The sequence below is a fragment of the Sus scrofa genome, chromosome X (assembly GCF_054392235.1).
Source record: "Sus scrofa isolate SSC_HxYL_T2T_F1_AM1 chromosome X, Sscrofa_HxYL_maternal_Yorkshire_Landrace_v2.0, whole genome shotgun sequence".
NCBI lineage: Eukaryota > Metazoa > Chordata > Mammalia > Artiodactyla > Suidae > Sus > Sus scrofa.
The window spans coordinates 48947025-48970016 of NC_139401.1; the positions used below are offsets into that span (position 1 = coordinate 48947025).

Here is a 22992-nt window from a genome sequence, read left to right on the forward strand (position 1 = left end):
ATAAGAAACTCAGCTCAAATATAAGAATAAAAGAAGGTTGAAAGTAAAAAGATGTTAAATATATACCATGCAAATATTAATCACCAGACAGCCAGAGTGGTAATATAAATAACAACATAGACTTCAGAGGGAGGATATAGAAGAACTTACTATCATCAACCAACAGAATCTAATTGATATTTATAGAACACTCCACCCAACAACAGCAGAATATACAAAACTCTGATGAAGAAACCAGAGGTCAAAATAAAAGGAGAAATATACTATATTCATGGATTAGAAGAATCAACATAGAAAAGATGTTAATTCTCCCTAAATTGATTGATATGCAAGTCGAATGCAGTCGCTATTGAAATCACAGTAAGATGTTTCATAGATACATTTCAAAACATATGAAAAAAGAACTAGAATAATAGATAAAATAATTCTGAAAAAGAAGAATAGAATTCTGTCAAACTTTGAGACTTTAGCATGGCTACAGTAATCAAGACTACTGTGGTATTGATGGATGAATAGACACATAGACCAATGGCACAGAATAGAAAACTCAGAAATAGCCTCACACTGATTTTTGACAGACTGAGTTTTGACAAAGGTAAAAACATATCTCAATGGAAAAATTGTCTTTTAAACAAATTGTGCTGGAATGATTGGATGGATTTCCATAGCTCTGCTACTTCCATCCTTCCAAATGAAACTTGACCTAGACCTCACATCTCATTCAAAATTTAAATCCGAATGGATGATAGACTTCCATATAAAAATTAAAACCAGACTTTTATGATGTAAGATATAGTGTTCATATCCTAGGGCTTGTTGAAGAGTTCTTAGAAATGACACAGGAACCACAGTCTTTAAAAGGGAAAAAAAAAGTCAATAAATTGGACTTCCTATGGGAAGTTTCATGTGACTCCATTGAGGATGAATAGACAAGCTACAAACTGGAAGAAGATATTTGCAAACCATATATCTGACAAGAGACTCATACATAGTACATATAAATTCTCCAAGTTCAACACTTAAAAAAGGAATTCAATTAGAAAATGGACAAAAGACATGAAGAAACATTTCACCAAAGGGGACATATTGATGGCAAGTAAGCACATGTTACAAATCTTCAACATCATTAGCCATTAAGGAAATGTAAATTAGAACCACAATGAGTTATTATTTCACATTTATCAGAATAACTAAAACATTCTGACAACAGATGCTGGCAAGGATTTGGAGAAAATAGATCCATTCACACATTGTTGGTGGGAATGTAACATGATACAATCACTCTGGGAAAGTTTGGCAAGTTTCTTATACAACTAACATGCTCTTATTACACAATCCAGCAATTTCACTCTTGGGCATTTATCCCAGAGAAATGAGATCTTATGTTCACAGAAAAAATTGTACACAAATGTTTATAGCAGCTTTATTCTAATGGCGCAAACTGGAAACCACCCAGATGTCTTTCAGTGAGTGAATGGTGACATCAGCTGTGGCACATCTATACCACTGAGCAGTACTTGGTAATAAAAAGGTAAAAACACATAACTTGGAATATCTCATAGGCATTATGCTGAGTGAAGAAAATCACTCAAAACGTGACATGTTGTATGACTCCAATTTTATTGCCTTCTTGAAATGTTAAAATTAGAGAGATGAAGACATTAATGGCTTCCAAGGGTTAGGAATAGTGGAGGAAATGGAGGTGAGTGTGACCATAAAGGGGTAGTACAAGTAAATCTTTGTGGTAGCAGAATGGTTGTATATCTTGGTTGTTGTGGTTACTGTGGAAACTGCCACATGTGATAAAGTGACATAGAACTATACACAGATGTGATACAAGTGTCAGTTTCCTGATTTCGATGTTGTATTATAGTTACCTCAATGTGCCCATTGAGGGAAACAGCTAAAGGGTACATAGGACCTCTCTGTATTATCTTTTTTCTGTGCACCTATGGTTAATTAAAAGTAAAACATTTTAAAAATATGTTAATGTAGTAGAATTAGTAAAAATTCTGTATTTCAAAAATCATGCCATAGGAGTTCCCTTTGTAGCTCAGCAGGTTAAGGATCCGGCATAGTTTCCATGAGGATTAGGGTTTAATCCCTGGCCTCACTCAGTGGGTTAAGGTTCCAGCCTTGCTGCAAGCTGCAGCATAGGTCACAGATGTGGCTTGGATCCGGCGTTGCTGTGAATGTGGCACAGGCCTCAGCTGCAGCTCCGATTTGACCCTAGTCTCGGAACTTCCATAAGCCACAGGTGCGGCCCTAAAAAAAACAAAATGCCATAAATATTAGCTGGTTGGATACCATTACTGCCACTGCTGAACACTAATACTAGATGCTGCCTCGGCCCTGCTATCAGTGATGCTGCTCGGAACTAGATTTTATTTTGGTTCCTGCTTCCATCACCACAGATAAGGTATTGAATTCCATCATTGCATCTTTGAATCACTCCTTTCAGATCAAGTATTAGATTGGAGTTATGGCTGTTTGTGCAGTCAAAGACTTGACTTGGCAGGTCTGGAGTGTTCAGATCCTGTGCATTCCAAAAAATGTTTGAACATTCCAAAAAAGTCTAGTTCTTGACTGGCTCCTGGGAGATAACCTCTAGGCCTTTGACATATCATGCCTGATTAGAGTCTCTTTGTTCACCCGGGGCTTTGGCCCACATCAGATGGTTTATGTTAACAATATGATTTATAGTGCGGCCTTGAGCCTTGTGGCATTAGTTTGACCTCTGCACAGGCTGGAAATTGAGCAAGTAAGGTCAGCCACCCAGGTGTTCCATGCCTACGTGACTGACCTCCAGTAAAACACCAGGCACCGAGGCTCAGGTGAGCTTCCCTTATTGTCACACATGTTGCTGGAAGAATTAAGCACTGGCCGCACAATTCCACTGAGAGGGCAGCTGGAAGTTCATCCCTGGTCTCTCCTGGACTTTGACTTAGGCACCTTTTAGCTTTGTGGATTTAAATCAGTACCATTTCCTTGTAATAAACCATAGCCATGAGTGTAAACACCTTTTCTGAGTTCTGTGAGCGCTCCTAGTGAATCACTGAATTTGAGGGTGGTCTTCAGGTCCCCACCACACTGGCAAATCCCAGATCACATTCTCTTAGCAGCTAAGGGAATGTGAAAAAGTGAATATCTGGCCTTTGTGACTCTTACAGTTGAAACTGTTATGTATGTAGAGTATACACACTATATTACCTTGCTAAAATGTGGGGGAAAAGAAATTTGCAATATATCTAACCCTAAGGGATTTCAATAAGCATCTGTAGGACTGTACAAAGAAGTCTTCAAAACAATTAAGATAAAGACAGACAACACAAGAAAAATAAATGAAGGACTTGCACAAGTACTTTAAAGAGGAATCCAGTATCTCCATTAACACCTGAATATGTGTTCCACTACTTATCAGAAATGTAAATTAAAACCACAAGGAGAGGCTCAGCAGTAATGAACCCGACTAGTATCCATGAGGACGCGGGTTTGATCCCTGGCCTTGCTCAGTGAGTTAAGGATCTGGCATTGCTGTGAGCTGTGGTGTAGGTCGCAGACGAGGCTTAGATCCCTAGTTGCTATGGCTGTGGTATAGACGGACAGCTGCAGCTCCAGTTGGACCCATAGCCTGGGAACGTCCATATGCCTTAGGTGCAGCCCTAAAATTAGAAAAAGAAGGAGATATAATACACATCAGATTGGCAAAATATTGGAAAAGTCTTAGAACACCAAACACTGTCAATTTTACTCCCAAGTATCTGATGTCATAGGAATAAAAAATGTTAAGCATTAAAATATAAGGATATGCGTGCAGGTATTTTATTTCAGTGGTGTTGGCATATCCTCCCTTACCTCTGCCCAAGACACCTAAAACCATAATGAATTACCATCAATGAGGAAATGGTTGAATACAATGTGGTCCATCCTATCATGGAATACTATGCAGCAGTGTAAAAGAATGAATCAGAGGTAGACTAGTATTAACTAAAATAAATACATTAAGGTATAATATGATCTTAATCTTTGTAAAACGATAACAAGGACTTTTTGAACATGGATATAAAAAGCGGTTGTTAAAAATGCATGGCTGACAAATGGGGGTAGAAGTGAAAGAAAGTGGAAAGTAGTAAGTAAAAGAATACAATTTAAAATATTTATGGCATATATATGTAACCCCATTTATGTAAGAATATATATATATGCATAGTGTTATATGAAAAAGTACACTGGGATTTCCCTTGTGGCACAGCGGGTTAAGGATCCGGCGTTGCCACTGCAGTGGCATGGGTTGCTGCTGTGTCATGGGTTTGATCCCTGACCTGTGAACTTCCACATGCCTCGGGGAAAAGAAAAAAAGGAAAAATAGCATTAAAATCTTTTTTTTTTTTTGGTCTTTTTTTTTGTCTTTTCCCAGGACTGCACCCACAGCATATGGAGGTTCCCAGGCTAGGGGTCCAATCGGAGTTGTAGCTGCCGGCCTATGCCACAACTACAGCAACACCAGATCTGAGCCACGTCTGCGACCTACACCACAGCTCACGGCAATGCCGGATCCTTAACCTCCTGAGCGAGGCCAGGGATCGAACCGGAAACCTCATGGTTCCTCGTCGGATTCGTTAACCACTGAGCCACGACGGAAACTCCAACATTAAAATCTTAATAGCAGTTTGCTCAAGGTGTGAGATTTAGAGTGTTGGCTACATAATTTCTAAAGTATTTAGGTTATGTTTGAATTTTTAATGATGAATATGCATTATTAGTGTAATGAGGAAAAGTAAGTGATTCATCACAGGAAAGAAAAAAGAATGCTTCTCAGGTTTCTTGCTTAATCAACAGGGTAGATGGCAGGATTCATTCATTCATTAAGCAAATATTTTTGAGCATGTAAAATATGCCATGCATTATTTTATGTACTAGGAATACAGCAATGAATAAAACAAACAAAAATCCGTCTCCATAAATGGCTTTTATTCTAATGGAGAGAGAAGGGTATGACTAAAAGAGAAACACACAAGGTTGGTAAGGAGGAGGATATACAAAAGAATCAGTTCGGGACATGTTAATTGGAAAATTCAGAAACATATCCAATTGCAGAACTGAGGTAGGCAGCAGAATTACAGATCTAGAATTCAGTAAGCCAGGTCAAGACTGGAGATAGATATGGTAGCAGAAAGCATATAAAATGGTGTTTCAGATCTCCTTTCCTGAGTCTGATCACGTCCCACTGCAGACACTTTACAGAGGAAGTGCTGAGGAAAAACAGGCAGCTGACAGGGGAGGTTGCTATGCAACAGATGAGGAAAGTCATCCAGCCAGGCAGAATTGATGTTGGCCCTTGGGGACCAAATGCTGCAGTTCCTCCTAGCATTAGCTTCCTTTTCATATGTTGGCTCCTGGCAGGAACTGATGCCAGAACAAATGTGAAATATACAAAGATCTTGGATTTTGGGAAAATATCAGTTCAGTTTGAGTCATCTCACATCTGTATATTATTTTCTGCCTTTTTGAGTCTCTCTAGTCATTCTGAAAGCAAGCAGCATGTGTGTTGTTGGGTAGGATCCCAGTAATTGCCCTTTGCACTTTATGGTTTGCATATTGAACAAACCTGGCTCAGAAAAGTCCAGTGACCTGAGCAGGCTCACACAGCTAGTAGACACTGGCTCACCCTCCATCCCACGAATTGAAGCCCAGCCCAGGAAGGGACCAGGGCAAACATTCTGAATCCGGGCTTGCCATGGCTCAGAATTGCAAGTGCCTGATTGTCTTGGCCACTCCAGCGGGCACCAGAAAGGCCTCAGGGGTAGGGCGTTTGTGCCTCTCACAATGAAGGGGCCTGACGGCCGGAGCAGGGAGTGGACCCCAATGAGCAATTCCCATATCTGGATGGACCCACAGAGCAGGAGGGCGGGGAGTGGGAGGGGGCGGGGCGGAGGAAGAGCTGGGACCTCTATCTGTTTCCTCCTAAATTGAGAGCATGAGCTTAAGTCTCAGGGAACACTAACCTTGTCTGTTTGGGACAGATGTTGACAGGGCAGGAGGTGGGATAGATCTGTTGCTTAAACTGATAAAAGGAGGGTGCTTCAGTCCCTGGGCCAGCGCCGGTGGATCGTGGGTTTTAGGGTCTGGAAGACCCAGGACAGGACCACATTTTGCTTTCTCTGTTTACTGGCTTTGTGGCTTTGTCTAGTTCATGCAATATGTTTGTACCTCAGCGTCTTTATCTGTAAAATGGAGATGCTGACATCCACCTCCCAGGGCTGCTGTAAGAAGAAAACAAGCCCCAGCATAGATCGTGCTGTGAAGTACAAACTGTGCCCTTCCCTCCCCTCCTCCCCACCTCCCCACCTTCCCACCTCCACACACAAAATAAATAGCTGGAGCTGCACAAAGGGCAGGAAAGAAGCTAATGTTTATGAGTCTGGGATCTGTTGAGGAGGGGGGTGGAAATCATGGAGTCACGTGGCAGGCACAGACTCTACCTCTAATAATGTATCCTCTGGCCGTTCCTTTTCCTGGGTCCCTAAGTGGATGTGCTTATTTTTAGCCCGAGCCAAACACTTGTAGCAGTTAGAGCCCCCCTACAGAGACCTCCTTAATAGTGACCTAAGTGCTGCTAGACTAGGGGGTGGAGATGCATGCCGACCTGACAGGAGGGGCCGTGCGAGGGGAGGGATAGAACAGAGACGCATTGCGGAAAAGGTAGGGGGCCGGTGTGTGGGGCAAGGGGTGGGATCTAGAGGCACTGCGAATCTGTTTGGGGGAGGGGATATAGAGAAAGGGGAGGGATCGCTGTATACTGTCGACCTGGTTGGTGGTGGGGTGGTGTGTTGGCAAAGGGGCGGGATTGCCTCCCACTGCACATGCGCACCTTAGTCTTCAGGACGAAGCTTTTGTTGGGAAAGCAGGCGGGACTCTTATTTGGTCGGTCAGTTCTTGCGCATGCGTACAACCATCTGAGGCGGTGGGTGGTATATTAGGCGAAGAGGCGGGGTCGTCCTAGCTGCCGCGCTGGCATTTTCTCCTGGACAAGGAGAGGGTGCGGCTGCTGAGAGCCGAGCACTGCAATCCCGATCCTCTGAGTCGTGAAGAAGGGAGGCAACGAGGGGGTTGGGGTTGGGGCCTGAGGCAAGGTGAGAATTAGCCCCCAGACAGGGCATCTGCCCCCTGGTGCGGGCCCCCCATTTTTCATCCCAATCCCTTTACCCCGGATTCTGATCCTTCTTCCACTCCCCGAACCCTAATTCACACCCCTCACCCGATCCTCCCTTATTCAGAATCCCTGTTTGCTCTCTGAGCCCCTCCCATCGTTCAGAATTTACAGATTTCTCGACCTCAATCTGTACTGTTATATGATTCCTCCTGATTCGGAAACTCCATTCAGTTTCCCATATGCGAATCCCAGTGCTATCCGCCTGGATTCAGAACTCTTAAATCGGTTTTCCAAACCCCGATTTGAAGCTTCTCCCCGTCGTAGCTTCTAGGGATTCAGAACATCCATCCGGACACCCATTCACTTTTCCCACTCCGATCTGGCCCGTTCCCCTCACATTCAGCACCTCATCCGCCCCCACAATCAAACCTCAAACACCACCGTCTCCCCACATTCATTCCTTCCCATTTACCCTCTGTAGTGTAACGCCTAACTCCTCCCCCACACCCCCCTCCCCAGGCTCTGCTCTTGCCAGAGGGACAAGAACCATGGCTCAGAAAATGGACTGTGGTGCGGGCCTCCTCGGCTTCCAGGTGAGATCTCCACTCCCCACCCCACCATTTCCCCAGCCGACAGTTTCCCCCTTCCCGGGCCCCTTTGGCTATCCAAACGCCTGGATCAGATTGTGCCTTCTTGGTGCCTGGATTCCTTCATTTTTCAAATTCCCATGGTTTATGGGGGAGGGGGCGTCCCTTTCAGCCATCAGTCCCTGCTCAGAGAAAGGGGAGACCCTGTTAGTAGTCAGGGCAATCTGCCCAGAGAATGCGGGTTGGGTAAGGAACCATTTTTTTCCATAGTCCTGATGCTTGTAGAGCTCTTTGCCGCCCCCTCCCCCAGCCTCCTCCACCCTCCCTTCCTCCTGCATTCCCCACCCCTTGCGACCCCCTTATTCTCCTCAACTCCTCCAGGCGGCACTCTTGCTCCACCTCCTCCTGCTCCTGAGCTCCTACCTCACACTGCAATGTTCTGCTCTAACCTCACTCCCAGATCAGCACCTGCCTTCCACTTTGCCCCCCTCACCTCATCGCCGCCCGCCCCATGTTTAACCTCTGCCCCACTCAGCCCCTCTCACACGTTCTGTTATCACTTCATTCCTCTCAGGCCTCTAGATCTCTGCCTCAGCCTTCCTCTCTTTGCACCAGCCGCCCCCCCTGCACCTCCTCTGAGCTACTCCCCCGCTCCCAACCCCACTTTGTGAGGCCCAGAGATTTATTTTTTCCCCTTGTATTTGCAGGCTGAGGCCTCTGTAGAAGACAGCACCTTGCTTATGCAGACCCTGATGGAGGCCATCCAGATCTCGGAGGCTCCACCTACCAACCAGGCCACAGCAGCTGCCAGTGGGCCAAATGCTAGTCCTCAGAGTTCACAGCCCCCATCTGCCAATGAGGTGGCTGATATTCAGGCTTTAGCAGCTGCCACTAAGCCTAAGACAGCCTTTAAGGCCCAGAATGCCACCACAAAAGGCCCAAATGCTGCCTATGATTTCTCTCAGGCTCTTAATGCCAAGGAGATTCCCAGCACACCACCTACGGTAGCCTTTAAGGCCCCAAATGCCCCCTCAAAGGGCCCAAATGCTGCCTATGATTTTTCCCAGGCAGCAACCACCAGTGAGTTAACTGCCAAACCTGAGATGGCCTTTAAGGCCCAGAATGCCACTACGAAGGTGGGCCCAAATGCCACTTACAATTTCTCTCCATCTCTCAATGCCAATGAGATGGTCAACACTCAGCCTAAGACAGCCTTCAAGGCTTGGAATGATACCACTAAAGCCCCAACAGCTGAAACCCAGACCCAGAATATTAACCAGGCCAAGATGGCCACTTCCCAGGCTGACATAGAGGCTGACCCAGGACCAGGTATCTGTGAATCTGATGGTGCAGCTGCACAGACATCAGCAGATGGCTCCCAGGCTCAGAATCTGGAATCCAGGACTATAATTCGGGGCAAGAGGACCCGAAAGGTGAGATCCCTGCTAGTTCCACTTTGCTTTGGGCCTCTCCTTTCTTCTGTGAGGTTGTTCATTTGTTCTAAAACAAAACAATATATAGCTGCCTGTATTCAGCTAGGTTGTAGGGGATGATAAGATGTATGTGATAATTCCTGTCCTCTGAGTGTCCACGGACTAATGGGGAGATGAGACATGGACATGTAATATATCCAGTCTGCATGTAATTCCTTGTGTATTTTGATAGTAGCCATCATGTGTTAGGTCTTGGCCTAGGCACATTCACACAGGTTATCTCACGCACTAAATCTTCAAGATGCTTCATACCGGCTGGGGTCATAGTTTCAGTTTTACAGGGAAGGAAACTAGTTTCCAGAGAGGTGAAGTGACTTGAGTGATTTGTCCAGGGTGGTACAAGCAGAGCCAGTGGTGAACATAGGAAGAGGAGAAGCTTCAGGCCCCACCCTTGGGTTGCTCCTGGCCTGGTTCAGAGATGAAACTCCTGCCTGGAAGACAGTGAAAGACAAGCCCAGGACTCAGGGTGACCATTGGCTAGTGGGTCAGGCTGTCACTACAGGTGAGGGTTTTAGGGGGCCTTCCTGGAATAGATAGGGCAAGGACATAGAAACAGTTGGTGACTCTGACCTTCCTTCTCTTTGATGATGCAGATTAATAACTTGAATGTGGAAGAGAGCAGCAGTGGGGATCAGAGGCGGGCCCCACTGGCTCCAGGGACCTGGAGGTCTGCACCCGTTCCAATTACCACTCAGAGCCCACCTGGCGCACCTCCCAATGTTCTCTGGCAGACCCCATTGGCCTGGCAGAACCCATCAGGCTGGCAAAATCAGCCAGCCAGGCAGACCCCACCAGCACGACAGAGCCCCCCAGCTAGGCAGACCCCACCAGCCTGGCAAAACCCAGTTGCTTGGCAGAACCCAGTGATCTGGCCAAACCCAGTGATCTGGCAGAATCCTGTGATCTGGCCAAACCCCATTGTCTGGCCTGGTCCAGTTGTCTGGCCGAACCCACTGGCCTGGCAAAATCCACCTGGATGGCAGACCCCACCTGGATGGCAGACTCCACCAGGCTGGCAGGGTCCTCCAGATTGGCAAGGCCCTCCTGACTGGCCACTGCCCCCCGACTGGCCACTGCCACCTGATTGGCCACTTCCCACTGACTGGCCGCTCCCACCTGACTGGATTCCCACTGATTGGCCAGTTCCACCTGACTGGCAGAACCTGCGCCCCTCACCGAACCTGCGCCCCTCTCCCAACTCGCGTGCCTCACAGAACCTGGGTGCCTCACAGCCCCGAGATGTGGCCCTTCTTCAGGAAAGAGTAAGAATTGTAACTGCAGTCACTTTCCCTCTCCCTCTTGCTCTTTTCCCTCTTGTCAAGTGGCCTGTAAATCGCTTATAACTTTAATGCTTTCTTTTTTCCTTCTCAGGCGAACAAGTTGGTCAAGTACCTGATGCTTAAAGATTACACAAAGGTGCCCATCAAGCGCTCAGGTGGGCATCCAGTGCCCTCTCCCAGAGCTCTGCCCTGTGTGGCCATTTCTTTGCTCATGTCCCTTCCCCTTCAGTCCCCTCCTTCTGCAATTGAGTCTTCCTTTTCCACCCTTGAGGACATTGCTCCCCTCAGCAGGGCTGGCAAAGAGGTTGTAGTTCTGTGGCCTCAGCTCAGGTGCTCCCTCCTCTCTCCTGCAGAAATGCTGAGGGATATCATCCGTGAATACACTGATGTGTATCCAGAAATCATTGAACGCGCATGTTTTGTCCTAGAGAAGGTGAGAAGGCAGCCCTGAAGGACAGGAATGATGGGGAAGGTTTTTTTAAAAATAGATATTATGGGAAAGTCTCGATTTCAAAGATTTCATAGGATCCCTACTGGGAATTTAGGGTGAGTGTCACAGGGAGGGGAGTGACTGAATATGGGTAGCTTATGCTAGATTTTGTAATTTCATAGTCTGATTTTTTTTTTGGTCCCTGTAGAAATTTGGAATTCAACTGAAGGAAATTGACAAAGAAGAACACCTGTATATTCTCATCAGTACCCCCGAGTCCCTGGCTGGCATACTGGGAACGTAAGATGGGAAGGGAGGTGGAACATGGCCTTTCTCAGGGGTGCTTTTTTCCTGGGAGTTTCAAGTAGGTCAAGGTCCAGGATTCAAGGTCACATAACAGGGTCATGTGCAGAACTGGGATAGAATTCTCTCCTAGCCTAACTAGGGAAGTGAGAGGGGTGAGTTGCCTGGGGCGTCGCATTCATATGGCTGTTGAAAATGTATTGTTTTTGTGCTCCTTTAGGACCAAAGACACACCCAAGCTGGGTCTCCTCTTAGTGATTTTGGGTGTCATCTTCATGAATGGCAACCGTGCCAGTGAAGGTGAGTGGCTGGACAAGCAACTGGGGGTTGGCTACCGCCTGATTTCCATGCTCATTTTCCGTCCCTTGTCTCCCCTTGCCTCCCATTGCAGCTGTCCTCTGGGAGGCACTACGCAAGATGGGACTGCGTCCTGGGTATGACTGGGCTCTCTCATCTCTTGCCTGTTTATATCATCCTTTGGTAACAGAGGATGGTCCCAGGATTGCATCAGCCTGGCGGTCTAGGGGAATTGGTTTGGGGAGGTACAGAGCCCAACGATGTGACCTGGGTGAACGGGAAATAGTTCTGACCTCTCTGCCTCTTCTCTTGCCTGTGACCTCTGTGTTAGAAAACGCTTTGCTTTTCTTTGGGCAATATCATAGTCTCTGATTATGAGTTCTTTTTTTTTTTTTTTTTTTTTTCAGGGTGAGACATCCCCTCCTTGGTGATCTGAGGAAACTTCTCACTTACGAGTTTGTAAAGCAAAAGTAAGTGATGCCTAAGCGACTTTGTGTGGTCCTCATGAGTTCTGTGTGCTGGTCAGCCTCAGAAAGCCCCTCTTATGCTCATTTCTTACACTCACTTATACCTATACACAGGCATACAGACACACATGTGTACTCAGGAGTATTTATTGAGTATACTCCTTATAGTTGAACTTTTCTGCAGTATAGTTATCTTGCAAGTGGAGCCTGTCCACCATGCCCACAGTAGGTATTTCCAAGGCTGGGCTTGGCTGAGGCTTTTGCAGTGGGCCTATTTGTGGCTCAATGACAAAATTACAAGACCCTGGAGCTAGAGCTGTTGTGACAAAGGGGGTGAAATTAAGTGCTGTCCTTTCTATGACCCTACGCCAGTCACCCTCCAGCCCTGGGTGATTGCTGGGTGTAAAAGCACTGGCACAGGAACGTGAAGGCCTGATTATTAGAGGGTAAACAATCTGTTCAGGAATGAGACTGGGGGGAGTTGCTACCTGAAATCTGGGGTGTCAGAATCTAGCATTATTATGCACTGATGGACTATCATTCTGCTTGGGTAGAAACAAAGGCCTTTCTGCTCTTTCTAAGGTACCTAGACTACAGACGAGTGCCCAACAGCAACCCTCCTGAGTATGAGTTCCTCTGGGGCCTCCGTTCCTACCATGAGACTAGCAAGATGAAAGTGCTGAGATTCATTGCAGAGGTAATAGAGGAACTGCTCCAGACTTGCTAGGTCAAGGGATGAAGTATGACTGGCTGGGAAAAGTCCAGAGCAGGAATGAGATCTTAGGTATCGCACATGTAGGTGCCACATCATTGGTGGCATTTGTTGTTGTTACTGTGCAAACAGTAGCACAACGTAGGGCGTTAAATATATAGCAGGTGCTTCATAAATATTAATGAATACTATTCTTGGTTTTATTTTCTATTCCTTATCTCAGGTTCAGAAGAGAGACCCTCGTGACTGGACTGCACAGTTCATGGAGGCTGCAGATGAGGCCTTAGATGCTCTGGATGCTGCTGCAGCTGAGGCAGAGGCCCGGGCTGAGGCGAGAACCCGCATGGGGATTGGAGATGAGGCCGTATCTGGGCCCTGGAGCTGGGATGACATTGAATTTGAGCTGCTGACCTGGGATGAGGAAGGAGATTTTGGAGATCCCTGGTCCAGAATCCCATTTACCTTCTGGGCCAGATACCACCAGAATGCTCGCTCCAGATTTCCTCAGACCTTCGCTGGCCCCATTATTGGCCCTGGTGGTACAGCCAGTGCCAACTTTGCTGCCAACTTTGGTGCCATTGGTTTCTTCTGGGTTGAGTGAGATGTTGGGTAGGTATATCACTTTGGAATTGGGCATTTAGGGTCATTGGGGATGTAGAGTCCATGGGAATGTATTTATGTGCTCTAGCTGGGAGTCCTAGGAAACCCATGGTGGGGAGATGAGGAAGGTATGGGGAAGCACCATTTGGTATTTTTGTTCCTTATTTGGTATATAGCATTGATTTTTAATTTTCTTTCTTTTTTATGTTCACAGGTATTGCTAATCAGTTGCAACAGTCTTTCCCCTGAGTGAGGCTGAAGCCTCAGAATCCTTCTAAACACAGCTATCTAGAGAGCCACATCCTGTTGACTGAAAGTGGCATGCAAGATAAATTTATTTGCTGTTCCTTGTCTATTGCTTTTTTCCCCCTTGTGTGCTGTCAGGTTTTGGTATCAGAAATAAACGTTGAAACTGCAAAGTGAGTTAGATGTGTTCCCTGTTTTTTTCTGTGTTTAGGGAGAGATCAACTTGTTTATATGGGAGAGACGGGGCCTCAGTTCTAGCCTAACACAGAGGCAGATTAGTTTTCTGGCTAATGGATTGGGAAACAAGGGCTTGACGAACATGAATGCTAATGAGATCCAAGAAAAAGTATGGCTTATTTAATAAATATCATGTAAGTGACTCATATGTGATAGATACTCTGCTAGGTGCTTTGGAGTGACATTGAAAGATGAAATAATGAGAGAGGGTGTAGGTGGTCAGACAGTTGCATTTAAGAAGACAGAAGAGGCAGAACTCCAGGTAATAATAAAGTTCAAAGAGTGGGTGGCTGAAGGGAAGGGAAGATGACTGTTCCCGGAGATAATGTTCTGGGGACTCCAGGGTGTTGGTTGTATTATCCATGTGGAAAGTGAATAACTCCAAGATGGGGGCAGAAATAGGAACAGAGAACACTGTGAACATGGTTCCTAAGTTTCCTGTGTGAGATGGAAGATCTCATACCCCTCATCACATTGCCCACAAACTGCAGGCCCACTGCGCCCCCCCCCCCCATGTCTGGAAATGCTGTCCAGGAACCTGCCTCTAGAAAATCTTCAGAATTCCTCACCCCCATGTAGGAACAGAGTGGTATCACAAAGACAAGGTGGTATGCACAGTGAAGGAGGTCACAAAGTGGCTGCTTCTCCCCTCCTGCAGAGAGAAAGAGGAACCTTTGCTACTTAGGGAACAAGAATTGAGGAAGGAAGACAAAGCTCCATGCAGAACTAGACAGCCTTTTGGCTGTGACTGTGAATGGCACCTGGCTTGAAGTGCTGTAAGCCTTGCTGGAACCAGAGTTCTTTCGCTGAGGCTTGTTGGTACCTAAGCATGTGGGCAAGGAGCTCCTTGGATAGAAGAAATCAAGAGCAAAGGCAATTAAGCCTCCTAGGAAGTGCTCAGTAGTGGGCGGGGACTGTGCCCAGAGCTTCCTCAGGTTCTTGGGTGATGTCCACATTCTGAGAGGAGAGAATCCAGTATTAATAGGAAGGAGACAGGACAGGAGTGTGGAGCCCCAGGCTCTCCCTGCCTCTTGTCCTCACTGCTGGGCTCCTTCTTCAGCCAGGCCTGGAAGCTGACTCTCCTCTGGGCAAGCCTGGTGAAACCTCCACCGGAAGTCTTTCTGGCAGGGACTGCTCTAGCCCTGCGTCTCTATGGTGCCTCGGGCCTGGGCTGCGGTCCCTGAATTTCTGGGTGCTGGTTATTCTTACCTGTTGGTGTGAAACACCCAAGTTCAGGGAGCTGCCTTTTGATGGGGGAGGTGCTTTCACCACGTGCCAGCTTAGGCCAGAGTCCCTCACCTACCTCAGGCTTCTCCCAGTGTATGTTGATGGCCTCCACGTTCAGGCTGATTGACTCCATTTCGCAGCCTCAGAAAAGAACAAACCGGTCCATCCATAAGCCACCAAGGTAAGCACAAGTCTTCCCTGAGGTGTCATTCCATCCCCAGCCCGTCGCTGCCCTCTCCCCAGCTCCACGCTGTGTACAGATTATGACTGCCCGGTAGGGAGGGGAATTTAGACCAGCTGTGAGATGCGTGGGGAAAACCAGGCCTCGGAGGTAAGAACGGGGTCTCCTCCCAGCCCTGGCCCTAATAGGCTCAGAGTTTTCTGAGCCGCCACTGCTCAGTTGTCAATGGGAATGAGCGGTGAAAAGAGAGGATCTCTGCGCCGCCTCCCCAGCTCTTGTCTGTGAGCCAGCAGCCTAGTCTGGGTAATAGTGATGGAGCTCTGTGGATCTTCCCAGCTGAGTCAGGGCTGAAGTGATGAGAGAGTCCTGGGGCCACTGCCTTGGGGCGACCAGTCCCAGGTAAAGTTTACTTAGAGAACTATGTGGTTATGGCAACACCAGGGGTGTGGAAGGTCAAAGGGAGTTTCGGGAAGCCTGAAGAAAGAAGAGGGTGGTATCATTCGGGCCTGGAGCTGGCAGAGGAGGTCCAGTGCCAGTGGAAGCCTCCTTAGCTCCATCCCTGTGGATTGTACCCTAGTTCAGGCTTCAGTACACTGTCTGCGCTGTTCAAACCCCGGAAGAGACTTGAGTCTTTCCCTTCCCCGCTCATGAAATTCTGATGCAATTTGGACAGTTGGAAAAACCTGAGTAAGGTCAGTTATTAGTAGTCTGCTAGTATCAATATTAGTGGTGTGATTTTGACTTGTTTTCTGGAAGATAATGTCTTCGTAACTTACTCTCAAAATATTTTAAAAATTGTGCATGTATGTGTGTGTAGAGAGTGAGAGGGAGGATAAAACGAATATAGTAAAATGTTAACATTGGAGAATCTAGGTTAAGTGTATATGGGAATTCTTTTTACTATTCTTGGAACTATTTTTTTGTAAGTCTTAAATTATATCAGAATGAAAAGGAAGAAGTAAAAATTATTTTCGTTTTAACAAGTATTTACTGTTCACTTATCCAACATACAGATGCACTTACTGCCATTATACCCTTTGTGTGTGTGTGTGTGTGTGTGTGTATTGCACCCAGATCCCAGTCCATGAATAATAGTTCATCCTAATTAGCAGAAATTTTGAATGAGGTCATTTGGGAAAATGGACAAAAAACAGATCTCAGGAAGTGGTATATGAACTTCTTGGAACTGGTCAGGAGCATGAGACTATTAGTGTTAGATGTGACCACTCACATCAATAGGTTCTCATGAATCAGGTAGGCAATATGAGCCACTCAGTGGAGGTCAGTAAGCCTCTTTCCTCGGCTACTTCTGTGCTTCCTCAGTTCGCACCAGTACGAAGTGGTCATGGTGGAATGAACGGAGGCTATATGTGGCCTCAGCAACATGTTTTCCCTTTGCAAAGGCTGATGTGACCACCCTGCCGCTGAATGCCCAACTTTCTGGCACTATACTGAGTTCTTGGTATGTAACAATCTCAAGGAGACTAGCCAGGTACCTGGAAGTAAGTTAATTTGGATCCATTTTATCATGGAGAAGTTAGTTGGCTTTATAGTTGGCTCTGGAATAAGTGAGTATTCTAGACATGTATTTGCCTTCACTGCCTATAGGACTTCTGTTAGTACCACCATCTGTGATCTTACAGAATATCTCATCCACGGTTGTGAAGTTTCATGCAGCACAGCTTTTGATCAAGGGATTCATTTTAAAACCAAAAAAGTGTGGCGATAGGCTTATAACAATGGAATTCACTGGTTTTATTATGTACTCCATCACTTATTCAATGGTAAAATGACTGTATTGAAGAGAGTTATGTCACAAGCTGAGAGACAACACCTTGTGTGTTAGAGGTGCTGTCCTGCAATATACGTTATATATTCTAAACTAGCCACCAATATATACGATGTCAGCTAGTCAACAACTAGAATTCCTAGGTGTAAGAACTGAAGGATGAAAGATTTGTTGTTCTTAAAAACTTATTCACATATGTATGACGGGGTCACTAGGCTGTACAGCAGAAACTGATGCAACATTGTAAGTCAACTATATTCTAAAAAAATTCACAAAAATTCACAAAATGTTTGTTTCTGGTCCCTGCAACTTTGAGCTCTACTGATTTAGAATTTTTAGTACCCAAAGAATGCCTGTCCCTATCAGATTACTCAACAATGATTCAATCGATTTGGAAGTTTAGATGGCCACCTGGTAATTTTGGAATCCTTGTGCCAATGGACAAATAAGCAAAAATTGGGGATTTTGTGCTGGCTAAGATGATTAATTTCAATCTTCAAGGGAAAGTAGGGTTGCTGATAAATAATAGGAACAGAAATGAGTGTGTCTGTAGACCAGGAGGTCTTCTAGGGTGCCTTATCATGTCCCAACATGGTTAAAATTATTAGACAACTATAGTAACCGTATAGGCAAGGCCTCCAATTGTTCAGACTCCACATAAGTAAATGTTCAAATCATCCTTCTAGAGAAGAAGCCATCCAACTGAGATGCTAACTGGATGAAAGGAAACATGACATGATGAGTTAAGAAAGTTGACCTTTTAACCAGTTTTAGAAATGAGGACTGCGGAGTTCCTGTCGCAGCGCAGTGGTTAACGAATCCGACTAGGAACCATGAGGTTGCGGGTTCAGTCCCTGCACTTGCTCAGTGGGTTAATGATCCGGCGTTGCCGTGAGCTGTGGTGTAGGTTGCAGACGCGGCTCGGATCCTGCGTTGCTGTGGCTCTGGTGTAGGCCGGCGGCTACAGCTCTGATTCAACCCCTAGCCTGGGAACCTCCATATGCTGTGAGAGCGGCCCGAGAAATGGCAAAAAGACAAAGAAAAAAAAAAAAGAAAAAGAAATGAAGACTGCAGTAGTTACCCATATTTGATTCTTTGCAACATGTATATATGTATATATTTTAGTGTGCCCCCTATATTACTCTCTTTTTTGGGCACTAATTTTTATATGGTGAGTTGGTGGTAGTTTTATTTTTTTATTTATCCATTGTATGAAAAATATTGACACAGCATTTGTATTGAACTAGAGGAAAAATGGATGCCACCTGAAGACCCTGAACTTGGACCTGGATAATATGATTGATAAGACTTTAGGTTTGGCTGTCTTTGGGGACAAGTGAATGTATTTTTTATTGTGTGAAGAATAGTTGCATATTGTCATTTTTCCAAAATATGGGATGGCAAAAAGTATGTGTAGATGATGGAAAAATGGACTGTAGTGAATGTCTGTCTTTTTGGTATTCATTCATCTTCCTAATGGCACTCAATTTCCTTTTAGGATAATACATTTCCCCCATTTTTGTGATAGACAAAACTGTGGTAGACATAGTTCTTAGATGGCTCACAAGATCCACATTGCTTGGTATACATATACCTTCTCACAGTTATTCAATAAAATGCTAATCTAGATACTGCTGTGAAGGCATTTTCCACTTGCAATAAAGGTCTCAAATAAGTTGACCTTAAAACGGGAAGTTCATCCTGGTTAGGCTTGACCAGTCAAGTGAGAACTTAGTGGGGACTGCACTCTTCCTAGCAAGAGATATTTGAAGGGTGAGAGGGATTTTATGCATGGAAATTCTCCATTCCAGTGTTGGACAGTGGAAAGGCTATATGACAAAAAATATGAGTAGCCTCTATGAACTAAGTGAGGCCTTCAGCTTATAGCCAGCAAAGCAATGAAGTCCTCAGACCTACTGCTGCAAAGATAGGAGTTCTGACAACAATCTGAAATCATGGAATCATGGAAGTGGATTCTTCCCCAAAGGCTCCAGAAAGGAATGTAGCCCTGCTGACACCTTAATTTCGGGCTTGCCTGAACAGAGGAACCCAGTCAAGCCATACCTGGACTTCTGGCCTACAATTACTATAAGATAATAAATGGATGTTGGAGAGTTCCCGTTGTGGCTCAGTGGTAACAAACCTGGCTAGTATCCGCGAGGATGTGGGTTCAATTCCTGGCCTCACTCAGTGGGTTAAGGATCTGGTGTTGCCCTCAACTATGGTGTAGGTGTAGACACGGCCCAGATCTGGTGTTGCTGTGGCTGTGGCATAGGCCAGCAGCTGCAACTCTGATTTGACCCCTAGCCTGGGAACTTCCATATGCTGCAGGTGTGGCCCTAAAAAGCAAAATAAATAAATACATAAATAGATAAATATTGTTTTCCATTTAAATTGTGGTCATTTGTTGTTCATTAATAGAAACTAATACATAGTCGTTGTGAGATGACATGTTTAGAAGCAAGCCTCTTCCTATTGAAATGTTATAAACCAGATTCTTCCTCTTCCTGTTCTTGTGTTGTCAAGGAGCAGGCATGCAACCTACTCTGACTCAATCACATGCTCTTTCTTTGGATTTTGAAACTTAAATGATTGACATAAGAGTGAAAAAATGGTTTATGTGATTTTATCCCCAGGGCAGCACCTTATCAGACTATTCCTATCTTTGTGCTTTGTACTCCCTATCCAGTTCTCAAGTTACTTTCTCCAGTCTCCCTCCAGTTTTGAGAGTCTTTGCCATCTTTCTAGTAAAATCTATTTATTTACATGAGCAAGAAAAAACTTCCTATTGCTTATGACCAATAATGTGCAGAGGCCATCTTGCACCTGTGTGCACTTCATCCCATGTTTGCATACAGTGGAATTGGTAACTTGAAATTGACCGTGGTGGGATCATTGAAAAGTTGCAAAGACTACCATTGAGGGATATTTTGTTTTGTTTTGTTTTGTTTTGTTTTGAGAACCAGTTGTTAACCATTTACCAGCACACCATTGCTTACAATAAAAATCTTAAGTTATGAAATATTCAAGTGCATGGAAAAGGGCTGGGATATTGTGACCTCTAGGAGGGCAGAGATAGCAAGGTGTTGTAGAAAGAACATGGATTCTGCCATCAGAGAGCCCTAGCTTCTAATCCTGCCTTCCCCAGTGGTGTGGTTTGGGGCAAGCATTTTTTCCTCTCTGTGTCTTAGCTTACACATCTCTGAAATATATGAGGAAAATTTGTTTCCTGAGAAAACCACAATTTGTAAAGATATATGCAACCCAGTGTTCATTGCAGCACCATCCATGCTAGCCAAGACATGGAAGCAACCAAAATGTCTTGGCTATCAACAGAGGAATGGATAAAGAAGATGTGGTATATACATGCAATGGAATACTACTCAGCTATAAAAAGGACAAAATAATGTCATTTTTAGTAAAATGGATGGAACTAGAGATTCTCATACTAACTGAAATAAGTCAGAGAAAGACAAATATATGATACCACTTATATGTGGAATCTAATAAAAATGATACAAAAGAACTTATTTATAAAACAGAAACAAACACAAATTTCAAAACGAATATTATGGTTACCATAGGTGAAACTGTAGGTGGGGGGGAGTAAGGAATTGGGAGGGTGGGAATAACATATACTCACTACTGTATAAAATGTAAAATGGGTGATTAATGAGAACCTACTGTATAGCTCAGGAAAATATACTCAGTAGTTTCTAATGATCTATATGGAAAAAGAATAAATATATTTACTTGTATGACTGATTCACTTTGCTGTACACTTGAAACTAATACAACATAGTAAGTCAACTGTACTCCAATAAAATTAAATTTTAAAAAGTATATGAGCAAAATTTAGTGTTTGGCAAAAAACCACAAATGAACAAAAAACACTTAGTGGTTACATTTCCCATCCACCTTAGTAGTTTTGTTGAGATCTTATCACTGTTTTTAACCAATAGATAGAAGTGATATGTGTACTTCTAGGGAAAAAAATGTAAGAGCCCATATATCTTCAAAATAATATGTGTCCAGCAGACTCCTGTGGGAGGTTCTCTGGATGGGTAGTTGAATGTTTTGGTGGAAGTAGGACTGCTGGAAGTAGGATAAGAACAGGGAAGGACTTGGGGTATGGCCCCAACTTTCTCTGTCCCTGCCAGAGTACTGAGCTACAAAAAAGTTCACATGCAGAAGGAGATGATTTTAGCAATTTGTTTTGGTGTGGAGAGGTGCAAGTGAATGACAGACTGGAGTGGGGCAGGGGGAGCAATCCAAAGGCAACCAGAAGAACAAGTGTAAGTTGGGGCCAGACTGAAGAAAAGTCCCAAAGACCAGCCAGGGCATCTTAGACTCTCTTCTGGAGTGTTGACCACTCACATGATGCCAATTTTGTCACTTACAAATTTTAGTACCTGTTGATGACTCTTGCCTCATTCAGTTATTACTATGCCTCTTGTCCAAAGATGAATTTCTGTTTTCATCACTTTTTCTACTTTTTAAAAGTTGGATTTCTGCTGTTGAAGTTTTCTGCTGTAAAGAGATTTCTGGAGTTCCCATTGTGGTGCAGTGGAAACTAATCCAACTAGGAACCATGAGGTTGCAGGTTTGATCCCTGGCCTTGCTCAGTGGGTTAAGGATCCGGCATTGCCATGAGCTGTGGTGTAGGTCACAGAGGTGGCTCGGATCTGGTGTTGCTGTGGCTCTGGCGTAGGCCAGCAGCTATAGCTATTATTAGACCCCTAGCCAGGGAACCTCCATATGCCATGGGTGTGGCCCTTAAAAAAAAAAGAAATATTTCTTTCCCCTTCTCATGTAAGAATATATGTAAGTATGTATGTATGTATGTATATCAGTATTAACTCATTGATTATTATTCTATTCAATGCAGTATAATCCTTTTCTAAGATTATTTATTTAGATGGGCAAATAGTTACAGATTTGATCAGTGGGAACCACTTCTAGTTGACTCCTGAGTCCATCTGATGCATCCCCATCATTTTTTGAGCATTTCATACTTTTGGCCCAGCAAGATATTACCGACTCATCTTGTATGTTTCCTGCCTCAGCCATAATACATTTCACCTTGGAGCTCTTCCTTTTTTTCAATGGGAAATGGTGTTTATAAATCAATATCTGAGTGCTAAGTGAGATCTTATGACTGTTTTTAACTAATAGATAGAAGTGATATGTGTAGTTCTAGGAAAAAAATGTAAAAGCCCATATATCTTCAAAATAATATGTATCATTTTAATTATACTGATTGCTTCATTTGCTGTGCACTGCTATTGAGGTATCATTGCTAATTGGCTATCTCAGAAGACAGATTTAGGAGGGTGTGTGTGTGTGTGTATGTTAACATTTTAATCTGTTTTACATACATTTTAAAAACTGTGAGTTCATACTGTTACCCTAATTCTAGTCCAACAAAGGATTTCATTTCAACCTTCTTCCTTTTCAATAACTGTAACCCCCTTTTCCAACAGTGAGAAACCTGGCTCTCATTATCCATGATGTATATAATTTTTTTATTTGCTCTATGCCAGTCTACACGAAAATTAGTTTTAGAATTTTTAACCTGTGCTTCTTGAAGAAAAGTCAAATCAACAACAAAAATAACAATAAAACTATTACTTAGAGGTAAATATTTAAGTTGGTCTTTGTTGTTAGTCCTAAGGCATACAGTGCTTTTCAAAAGTCATTTGTGGGACTCTTGCTTCCAGAATTATCAAGTAGACATACTTTAAAAAAATTCCTTCCAGGAATAAAACCTTTAGACAGTAGCTGAAAAACACCATGAAAAAAACTTCAGTGAAGGTCAAATGGAGAGCCTCACATGAGTATAAACAGACTTTCCAGACTCTGACCCTGCCAGGGTGGTGTCAGAGAAAGATAAGTGGGGATCTAGGACTTTCATTCTCTCTGGGTGGCAACTACTTCTTAGTTGTCAAGACTATGTGCAGCAGTAATGAGAAGTCCTTCCCCCTTATGAT

At 44.4% G+C, this 22992-nt stretch overlaps 1 protein-coding gene across 5 annotated transcripts in view; it reads left to right on the forward strand.

The window, feature by feature from the left end:
- The window catches only part of MAGED1 (MAGE family member D1), a 70444-nt gene extending 56699 nt beyond the window's left edge, over window positions 1-13745 (forward strand). For 3 of the 5 annotated variants that reach the window (XM_085006368.1, XM_013986140.3, XM_005673621.4), the window contains 12 exons: window positions 7673-7746; window positions 8448-9173; window positions 9827-10495; window positions 10605-10668; window positions 10867-10946; window positions 11152-11243; window positions 11467-11546; window positions 11638-11680; window positions 11951-12013; window positions 12593-12707; window positions 12946-13331; window positions 13537-13745. In XM_085006368.1, coding sequence (XP_084862494.1) covers window positions 7702-7746; window positions 8448-9173; window positions 9827-10495; window positions 10605-10668; window positions 10867-10946; window positions 11152-11243; window positions 11467-11546; window positions 11638-11680; window positions 11951-12013; window positions 12593-12707; window positions 12946-13323 — 2355 coding nt within the window. In that variant the 5' untranslated portion in view covers window positions 7673-7701 and the 3' untranslated portion in view covers window positions 13324-13331; window positions 13537-13745. Of the gene's footprint in view, window positions 1-6889; window positions 6929-7001; window positions 7134-7672; window positions 7747-8447; window positions 9174-9826; window positions 10496-10604; window positions 10669-10866; window positions 10947-11151; window positions 11244-11466; window positions 11547-11637; window positions 11681-11950; window positions 12014-12592; window positions 12708-12945; window positions 13332-13536 lie in introns of those variants that run through there. The other 2 variants (XM_085006369.1, NM_001001860.1) reach the window with 2 other exon arrangements.
- The last annotated feature ends 9247 nt before the right edge of the window (window positions 13746-22992 follow it).